The sequence below is a fragment of the Pteropus vampyrus genome, unplaced genomic scaffold (assembly GCF_000151845.1).
Source record: "Pteropus vampyrus isolate Shadow unplaced genomic scaffold, Pvam_2.0 Scaffold251, whole genome shotgun sequence".
NCBI lineage: Eukaryota > Metazoa > Chordata > Mammalia > Chiroptera > Pteropodidae > Pteropus > Pteropus vampyrus.
The window spans coordinates 1,427,186-1,437,318 of NW_011889032.1; the positions used below are offsets into that span (position 1 = coordinate 1,427,186).

Here is a 10,133-nt window from a genome sequence, read left to right on the forward strand (position 1 = left end):
ATATTTTTTTAAATATGCAGTTCTGAAGGAAGAGAAAATTGCCGTATTCTTTTCAATGGCTTCCTTAGGCCCCTACTGGCCTCCCACACACCAACTGCTTATGTGTGTGTCGGGGGGGGGAGGGGTCGGGCTTCAAGGGCTGGGACAGACACTGGGCTGGGCATGACAGGGGAGCAAAGTCAGGGAAAGGAGGCAGGATTGGCTCATGGAGGTGGGAGGGGTGGGACTGGTCCCACTATGGCCACATTTATGCCTGGCATTGGCATGGCATCCCCTTTGGGCTGGATGAAGCCACTGAGGATCTGAGTAGTGACAGTGGTGGAAGGTGTGATGGGGGCTCAGTGCCCCAGTCAAGGCTACAAAGGCCTCTGGGCAGGGGATCAGAGTTACCGGTGCATGGAAGAGATGGGGTTGGGTAACGACACCATCATGGCTCACCCAGATCTCTGCAGTAGCCTCCCGACTGGTCTCCCTGCACCCCCTGGGGCCCCTCGTCTGTCTCTTGTGCCACAGCCAGAGCCATCCTATTAAACCCCAAGGCTGATCATGTCTCACCCCCTTCAAACTCTCCATGGCTCCCACCTCACTCACAGAAGTCAGAGTTTCCCAGAGTCTGTGGACCTCTAAATGCCTTAACCCCACTGCCTCTCTGACCCTCTCCCATTCTGGCACTTAATCCTTTCCAGACCTAACAGCCCTCTTGCTGTGTCTTCATCACCCAGTCACACTCCTGCCTAAAACCTTTGTACCTGTTATTCCTCTGCCTGGAACATTCTCATGGTTCATTCGGATATCAGCTCAAATGTCACTTCCTCAGATCAGCATTCTCTGTCTACACCTCCTCATCATCTTCCATCCTCATACCCTGCTTTCTTGTCCTTTGTACTTACCACCTCCCAACATTATATTCAAAATATCCTTGTTTATTTATTTTCTGTCTCTCCCATAGAAGGTGAGCTTCATGAGGGTAAGACTTTGTTTTGTTCACTGCTGTGTCCTCAGGCCTTGACCAGGGCTTGGCATTTGCTGAATAAATTAATAAAAGCAGACTGATAGAGAGATGGAAGGGGAAATGATGGATAGATAAATGGATGGGAGAAACGATGGATGGATGGATGGATGGATGGATGGATGGATGGATGGATGGATGGATGGATGGATGGATGGATAGATGGATAGATGAATGGAATGAAGAATGAATGGTTGGAAGGGCGGGAGGAAGGGAAGAAGGATAGATGGATGATGGACCGAAGGACAGATGAAGACACAGACAAGCAGAGAGACACAAGGTGTGGGCAGAATGTACATGCAGTTCCGCCTGGAAAGACTAAAGCTCACACAGCTTTCCCTTGGGGGTCTCAGAACCCTCAAGTCCCAGCCCCCTTCGGCCTGCTCCTCCCACAGGCTCCGCCCCAGGCCTGGACCACTCAGGAAGTGACTGCGGAGGAACATGGCAGGTGGGGGACCGGCCCCAGGCTTTATTGAGCAGATTCCGGGGAAGGGTGGACAGGCAGGCCCTCGCCCAAGCCCTGGAGCCTCTTCTTCTTGCCCTTGCTGCCCCCCAGGGCAGGCCTGGGCCACTGGGGCTTGGGTGCCCTTCAGCTGCTAAGGAAGCAGCCCCGCTTATGCCACTTCTGGTCGCGGATGCGGCGCACGGACTGCAGCTGCGGCTGGTTGGCGTCCCACTCGTTCCAGTGGCGGTACTCGCCTCGCTCGAACACGTACTGGCGTCCGCGGTAGCCAGGAAACTCATAGCCAACCCACCTGCCGGGATACCAAGGTTGGGGTGAGGAGGTTCTGCCTCTAGTCTCCTGCCTCCAGCCAGAACGATGCTTTTCAAGCCAGCATCTGCCCGTGCTTAGATGTACCCTCAACTGAGGTATAGTCACTGGCGAAGGGAAGATGATCCTAAGATTGCATTAACAGAGATACTAAGCCTAGAAGGAGCGAGGAGGTGATGAACTTCCTCTCCCATGTACTGTTCAGGCCACACCTAGAGAACCACATACATCCTGGGCCCCCTGATAAGGACAAGGATTGTGAAAAGGAAGAAAAAAAAAATCAGAAAATCAGTTCAAGGGCCTGGGGATGTTCAGAAAAGGAGCGGAGACTTCCGTGGGAACAGCTGGGAGGAACAGATTTCACTTGATTAAAAAATAAATACATAAAACTCTCTATAAGTCACGGCTTCTTGGAAATCTCGTGGTCCAAGAGAGCTAGCGACTCATGGGGACTCAAACCTGACTCTAGGCCAGGACGGATCATGAGCCGCCGACTTGAATGAAGGGTCTCCAGACGGCAGGAGCAAGAACCATCAGCTGTCTGGGAAACAGTGGACAGATTCTGTTTGGAGCCAGAGGAGTGACTGACCAGAGGACGCGCCAGGGGTGGGTGAGAGTGGGGATTGGGTCCCTTACGTCCCATTGACGGCCCGGATGCTCGCCACACGGTCCTGGAAGCCGTGAGCCCAGAGGCTGGGCACGTCGTCGTCCACTATCTCCATCTTGCGGCCGCCGAACGCCGGGCTCTCAAACAGGTGAAGCTTGTGATCCGGACCGTCCTGGGGGCGAGGTCGCGGCATGAGCCGGCCACTCCCATGCCCAGAATCGGCTCAGGCAGTTTCCAGGTGGGGAAAGAATCAAGATACCGCAAGATAACACCCACCCCAAGCCCCTGCCTGGGGGAGGGGATTCACGAGGGTGCTCCACCCCCTAACTCGCTACAGGAGGAATGCGGTCTTGGGAGATTCCTCCGGAGCTGGCCTCCTTAGGGACCTTAGAGCCAGAGAACCATGAAACCGAGAGGAGGCCTTTCCCGTCTCATTCAGCCCCATCAGTTAGCAGATAGGGAAACCGAGGCATGGAGAGGGTGGAAGATCAAAACTATTAATGTAGGAGCAATCCCTCGTTACTAAACCAGGCTGATTTGGTCTTCCCAGCTTTCCCCCTCCCACTGTCCTTGGAGGGGCATCAGCATTGTGACAAGAAGGGGCTGGAGCAGCCACTGAGTGTGAGTGAAATGGGTGGGAGAGAAGAGAGACATTTTAAAGTGTCATGTGGACCCAGTCCCTTTCAGGTGTTTTAAAAATGCGGGGAAAGGACCTGAGCTGTTTTACAGTTACTTTCTGAAACTGTTTTCCAGACTGTGTTTCTTTGACTACAGTACTCATCTGAGAAGGGACCATATGGCTCAGAATTTTAATAGGATTACCGAGGGAAGCGTCAGTGACATGCTGGCTAATTCAACATGTGAATCCTGATGTCCCGATCCCCAGCCCAGTGACCATTCGATGACCGAGTTTTTCTGGTCCTATGCCAGGACCACACTGCCCAAGACCTCAGCTGAGCTTGTAAAACGAGCTGGCCTGACCAGCTCCCAGCATGTCCTGCTTCTCGAAGTTCCTTGAAGGGGGCAGGCGCTGCACTTACAATGTGCAGAGGCCGAAGGGACAGGAGGCTGTCACTGTGGTGGCTGTTGGACCAGGCGTCCCAGCGAGGGTAATCCCCCTTCTCCAGGACAAACTGCTCCCCACGGAAGGCTCTGCGCTCAAATGCCAGCCACCTGTAGGAGGAAAGAGGCTTGGCTCATCTCTGCTGCAGGTGAGGGAGGACCCAAGTCTAGTGAGAGAAAGGCCTATAACTACTGACCTTTGACCTTGTACCCTCCTGCCAAACCTACTACTGATCTCGGGTCCTGTTATCGAAGGAGCTACTAGGACATACTGGGAGCTGAGATTCTAAACCAGACAACCATGCTAGGAAATGGTACTGAGAATCTATTTTATGTGCAGCCTCTGTGTATGGAGCTTGGAAAAATCCTTTGCACAATATCTGGCACATAGTAAGAATTCCACAGATGACTTATTATTATTATTCCTGTTATATTGTTATTATTTATGTGCATCATTCCACTCATTTTGCAAAAACTCTCTCTGAAGTACCTCCCATTGTTATCCCCACTTGACAGATGAGAAAACAGAGGCCCAGAGGGCGAGCACCTCGCCCGCGATCACCCATGTCAGTGCCAGAGCCTCGACGTTCCATCCCAAGGTGAGAATTCAGAGCTCAGCTGGAACCTGCTTGCCTGGGGGCATGGACTGGACACTTAACCACTTTGGCCTCAGTTTCCTCATCTGTCAAATGGGGATAAGAATGAGATCTCTCTCCTAGGGCAGTTGTGAGAATTCAGTGATAATGCAAGTTACATTTAAGATGTTATACTTATTATTGAAATTATAATGATTAAATCCCACTTGTCAGGCGCTGAGCTAAGTGCTAGACTGTCTTCCTCTGTTCTCTTTTCACTGAACTCCGCTATTTACCACAGAGATCGAGAGTGATGAGGATTCTAAGACAAACGGGTCAATTCCCTCACTTTATAGAAGGGAACACTGAGGCCAGAGAGGGGAAGGGAATTGCCTAAAACCCCACAGCGGATCCAGAGCTCGAATCCAGACTTCCCGACTCCCAGAAAACTCAGGGGTGTGAGGAGGGCCTAGGGGTCCAGGTACTCACGGCCCTGACTCCACTTGGATGGAGCCCACCTTCTCCAGCAGGCTGTCTGTCAGGTTGGGACACTCGGCCGAGAGCTCGCACCGCTTGCCCTGGAAGTTCTCCATTTCGTACACGATCACCTGTAAGGGCAGTGTCCTGAGTGTCCCCCAGAGTGGGGCTTCCAGCCCCAGCCCCTGTGGTGCGGTCCTCCTTGGGGCAATGAAGGGGAATACGGTCCATCCACTCCATCAACTCAGCTTTGTACCAGCCCTGAGCCAGCACAGCCGCACGCTTGCACTGTCCCCTGGTGGCCATGGAGGAGAACGCCTCCAGGAACCTCAACTCAATCAGGGGTTGCCGCTCTGATAACCTGGCAAGAGCTAGGCGGGAGCCTAATACATCGATGACCGGAGAAAGGACTGTGGAGAAATACAGTTGCTTATGGCCAGGAGGGAATGCGGGATTCACTCTAAACTTTTCAATCGAGGCCAGAAATCTATATTTCCCTTAATGTGAAATATCCTCATTTTAAAAAGCCTGTGTAGGACAGACAAAATGCCAGTTTGCAACCTCTGGATTGAACTTCACCTACCCAGGCCCCGAGAGAAAGGGGCTGCAAAGGCAAAGGAAGGCGAGGCCTGTCTCACCTGCCTAGAAGCACAAACTGTCTTTGTAGAAGGTCTCTGGGAAACATCTACTCTGGTTATTTTATAGAAGGCTCAGAAAGGGCAAGTCACTTGTCCTGGGCTGCATAGAGATTTGGTGGAGGCACCAGGATTTCTTAAGTCAGCCAGCTCTTTCCTCTCCAACAGTGGCTTAGACAGGGCAAGGCCCACATGTGCCAAAAGGAGGCAGGAAAGCCCGGCAGTGGTCCACTTCCCTGGTAGGCAGCTGCCTCTGGAGACTTGCCAATGGCCCTAGAGGTCACTAGACAATGCTGCGTGCTCCCTAGGAGGAAGCTGAGGGTCTGCATGGCAAGGCTGGCCTGATGTCACCATGGATCAGGCCCAGAGGCAGGCAGGTATCTGCTCCTCATCCCTTCCCTGTCTCTGTCACTCTGGTTAAAGCCACCAGCACATCCTCAGAAATGCCTCTGTCCCCAGTTATTGCCTTAGTCACCCCACCCTTGGGCAGTATGGAATTAAAGCCCCCAGGGATAGCTTAGAGAGGGCGGAGCAACAAACTCCAACTCCCTGTTAGCTGGCCATGGCAATGGCACCTTCATTTAGTTCTCACACCAGCTCTGGGAGCTAAAGAGTATAGGCATCATTCCCATTTCAAAGATGGGGCTTTTGAGGCCCAGAGAGGGCTGAGAACTGGACTGAGATCAGCAGGAGAGTCAGTGCCATGACTCCTGAAAGCCTTGGGCCTCCATGCCCTGTTGAGATGGGCAGGGTGTGTGTGACCAGTTCCATCTTGCAGACAAGGACACAGGAGAGGGAGGATGCAGCAGTCATGAAGTGAGTTTATGGCAGGGGGTGAGGTGTCCTCCTGACCCCAGCTGACTCCTTTCTGGAGAGAAGCTGACCCTGAGGCCCAAGAGCAACCCTGGGCCCAGAGTCCCCATGTCCCCTCCCGGCCCAGTACCTTGTAGTTGCCCCCAAGGCCTCCATGGCTCTTGCCAGCTGCAGCCTGCTCCGGCGCTCCATGCTGCTCTGCCATTTCCCCGGGAACACCTCTGGCTTCAACCAAAGAAAGATGGGTCACCAGGTCCATTCGAGGATGAGCTACAGAACCTTGCTGCCTATGAATGTGGTCATTACTCATGGCCTGCATCGTCTTTCAGTCATTCAACAAACATCCACTGAACACCTACTTTGGGCCACAGGGACTGGGAGAGTTAGCGGGATCAGAATCCCCATTTTGCAGAGGGGAACCCAGAGGCCTAGCAAAATGAGGCCACTTCCTTGAGGCCGGGATTGAGCCTGGCTCCAAAGCCCTTCCCCCTACACCCAACTGCTCCCCCAAAACAGGGTTCTCGGAGCTCAGTGCAGATACCACCTCTGGAAACTGGTCAGTGGGCGGGCTGGGGTGGGAGATCCTCTACAGAGATCTCTCCCATCTCACACCCCAGGCTGCAGTCTGTTGTTCACTCATTACTCTGTTCACCAAAGTTTCCATGAACATCTACTTGGTGCCTGGCCCGGTGCTAGGTGACCAGGATGAACAGGAGACCACAGACTGGTAGGAGATGGACAGACAGACAAACATCTAGAGAAAGCAAGACGTTGACCAGATCCTGGGACACATGCTTCAGCTTAGTTTCCATACATCATTTGGTTATTTATTCTATATGCATTTATGGAGCACTTGCTGTATACCAGCTACTTAAAGAGATGCAGATACAGACAGCTCCCCTTCATCCGTATGGGACCATGACACACAATATAGGCCTTGCAGTAGTCACGTGGAAGGGGTCTCCTGATTGTCACACACACAGACACAGGACTGTTCTCCAGTTTATCAGCACAAACGAGCACACACACACAAACTCATAAAAGCTCCCATGGTCAATGTACACAGCCACATCCCATCCGCTGCCCAAAGACAGCCTTCACTCTCTCTCTCTCTCTCTCTCTCTCTCTCTCCTCCTTTCTCTCTCTGTCACACACCACACACCACACACACACACAGCCATCTCAGACTACAATAGTGGCAATAAGGCACCTATATCTACACCCCACACCTGTCTGCACACACCCACAGCTTCTGCACTCCCACTCCTGGTACATACAGCTGCATGACTCACATACTCAGGACACAGGCCCAGCGATGCAAAGCCTGCTGGCTATTTGTCCTGCCTGTGCCCGGCATCAGGAGGAACTCGGGCCTGGTCTGGCCCAGGGAAGATTCTCGAGAGGCATGGAAGCCTCCAAATTTACCCACCCCCCTTCCTCAGCTGTGCTGTCTTTGCAGGCTCCCTGCCTTAAGCACATGCCCAGGGGCTCGAATTTGGTCGCCACCCTCTGACACCAGCTGGGTTTGGTGGCTATCTGGGTCCTCCCTCTCAGCTCTAACCCTCAGTTCGTGAAGGGGCCAGCTGTGCACACCCCCACGAAGACCACTGAGGGTCTGGGCCTGCTAGGGCATCTCTCGCCTCCCTGCCCCACCTGTCCCCGAATAAACCTGTTGCTGCCGCCTTTCGAAGAACGGAGGGGCCAGCACCGTCTGCGGACAGTCTGCCTTTGCAAGGAGCATCCTATTTATGGCTGCTTTCTGACAGCCCAGCACATCCTGGCCTGCTGAGGCAGCGGCCTGTCTACCCGATTCTGTTCGAATCATTTCACTCCAATAGCGGGCCCAGGGAGGCCCCAGTGCCTCTGTGTCCTCAGCCATGGCCTCTGATGACTTCCTGGGGGCAGACGGACCTCATCAGCTTTGTGGGAAGCACCGGACATGGGGCATGGGGGTGTAAAGTTCTCTAGTGACCTCCCCCACTCTCTTTCTTTGGCTTCTTGGTGTCACCGTCTTCCTATTGGGATGCATGACATCCTCAGAAAGGCTCCAGTTCTTAAGTGAGGAATCCCAGAATCCCTCAATTTTTCTGTGTGCTATGTGGCCTAAATTTCAAGTCAGATCCCCTTATACATACCATCCAAATTAGATGCAAATCCAACCATTTCCATGGGATGCTGTGACAGACCCTCCAAAGATTGATTTTCTTCATGGAAAAGGCATATACGAATAACAGCTGTCATTTATTGAAGACCTACTATATGCCAGCTTCCTGAGCACTGTGTTCACTCCTCTTTAGGGGAGGCATTATGATCCCTATTTTATAGCTGCTTTGTAAACTGAGTTCAGAGAGGTTAAGTCACTTACCTAGGTCACACAGCAAAGGAAAAGGAAGGGTTGGCTTGCTCCAGGACCCAGCTCTTAGCCTCAAGAGCAGTAAAGGTGATCATGACAGTCACCTTATTTATGACAAAAAAAGATCCATGTACTTTTTAAGTGTCTGACAAAGTATAACTTTGCCCGTGGTAGGTATTTAATGATTATTAAATGAATAAAATGAGGGACAAAGAAGTGAACTGTTAAGCAACAGGGTTTTCTTTTGTTGTTGTTTATTTTTGGTAAAAATCCTCAAGTCAGCATATAACCCTGTTACCTCGCATCCCTGAGATGCTGGCAGGACACTATGGGTGACAGCTGGACTTGAGAAACAGGTGGCCCTGTGTGACCTTGGGTGACTTACTGAAGGTCTCAGAGCCACAGTCTCCTCATCTGAAAATGGAGACCCTGTTCTCTACTCAAGCTATTGAGAGATCATAAAAGCAAAGCACTCAGCACAGTCTTAACTTTCTTACTGGTATTCACCAAAGGTCCTGCCTACTATGGACAGTTCAAATCAAGGAGCAACTTCCTGGGGGTGATCATGGAAAGCAGAGTTGGTTTCGACTGCCCAACTTGGAAATGCAGTCACCACCTGCTAGGGGTATAAGGCAGAAGACAGAGGTGGGGACAGCCTACAGGCACGACACCTTCCCATCAGAAGCTTTAGGATCCCGAGGACCTCTACATGCCCAGTACTTTCATGTGCCACATTTCCTTAACCTATAGAGTTCTCAGCCCCAGCACTACTGCTGGGGGGAGTCAGATCACTCTTTGTGGTGGGGACTGTCCTGTGCTCTGTAGGATGTTGAGCAGCATCTGTGGCCTCTACTCACTAGATGCCAGCAGCAACTCCTTCTCCTCCGTGTGATAACCGAAAATGCCTCCCATCATTGCCAGATGTCATCTGGGGAGCACAGTCCACCCACATGAGAACTACTGCCCTAAACTCTTGCCCACTCACGCCACTATCACCAGCTTTATTTGGGAGAAGCAATGCTCAGAGATATCCCACAGCCAGGAGGTGGCAGAATGAGGATTCAACTCCACGCTGTATGGAATTCCTGCTTCGTGTCCGCGGGCCCCCCTCTCCCAGGACCCCAGCCACCCCCTCCCGCTGCCTAGCCCTCGGCTCAGACAACAGACCGACTCAGCTGGTGACAGGCATGCATGCATGGGAGAGTCCATTCATTCACACTGACACACGGACTTCTCCAATGCAACTTGCATCAAAGCTTTATTTGCTATTTTCATAGTCTGAATGCAACATCTCTGTACATGCAAAGGTCATCTTGTTTTATGGCAGTTGACTAGATTCCCAACTGCTCTTGATGTGCGTATGAAACCTCTTTACAGTTACAAAATATAAAAGCACTTGTCGACATCCAGTACTCTGTGAGGTCCAGGGAACCCCATTATTTTAACATTAAAAATATACGTTTTTCTAGATGAAGTCTCAGTCACGCGATTAGAGGTTCTTTCTAGGATTGGATAAAGTGCCTCTCGTCCGCCTTCTGTTCGGAACTTCTACGGCTTGTGAATTCATAAGGCAATTGCAAGAACGCCAGCAGGCAGGAGGCTTAATTTTCTCCTACACACAGAACTCAAGTTCCTTTTCTCTCATGACCCAACTATCTGATGAAGGGACACAGAAGAAAGGTTAGGAAAATATATAGTATATTGATATATATATATATATATTTCCACTCCATTTTACGAAGCATTTGGAGGATCAACGCCATCTGGGAAGTACAGGACCTCTAGGATATCGGTTTGATTTAGGAAACAACACAGTACAAAATACCTTCC

At 51.6% G+C, this 10,133-nt stretch overlaps 1 protein-coding gene across 1 annotated transcript; it reads right to left on the bottom strand.

Annotated features, from left to right (window-relative positions):
• Window positions 1–1,451: 1,451 nt before the first annotated feature.
• Window positions 1,452–7,663, bottom strand: CRYBB3 (crystallin beta B3). Its single transcript, XM_011374648.1, has 6 exons — window positions 7,620–7,663; window positions 6,081–6,175; window positions 4,515–4,633; window positions 3,429–3,561; window positions 2,418–2,560; window positions 1,452–1,764 (listed from the first exon to the last, which is right to left on the bottom strand). The coding sequence occupies exons 2-6, from the start codon at window positions 6,153–6,155 to the stop codon at window positions 1,599–1,601; spliced, it is 636 nt and encodes a 211-aa protein (XP_011372950.1). The 5' UTR covers window positions 6,156–6,175; window positions 7,620–7,663; the 3' UTR covers window positions 1,452–1,598.
• Between the last annotated feature and the right edge of the window lie 2,470 nt (window positions 7,664–10,133).

Coding starts and splice junctions, on each gene's coding strand:
- CRYBB3 (XM_011374648.1), bottom strand. CDS start 6,155: ATGGCAGAGCAGCATGGAGCGCCGGAGCAGGCTGCAGCTGGCAAGAGC. Junction 3,562..4,514: donor ATCCAAGTGGAGTCAGGGCC/GTGAGTACCTGG, acceptor TTCCTCCTACAG/GTGGCTGGCATTTGAGCGCA. Junction 2,561..3,428: donor CCCTTCGGCCTCTGCACATT/GTAAGTGCAGCG, acceptor CCTCGCCCCCAG/GACGGTCCGGATCACAAGCT.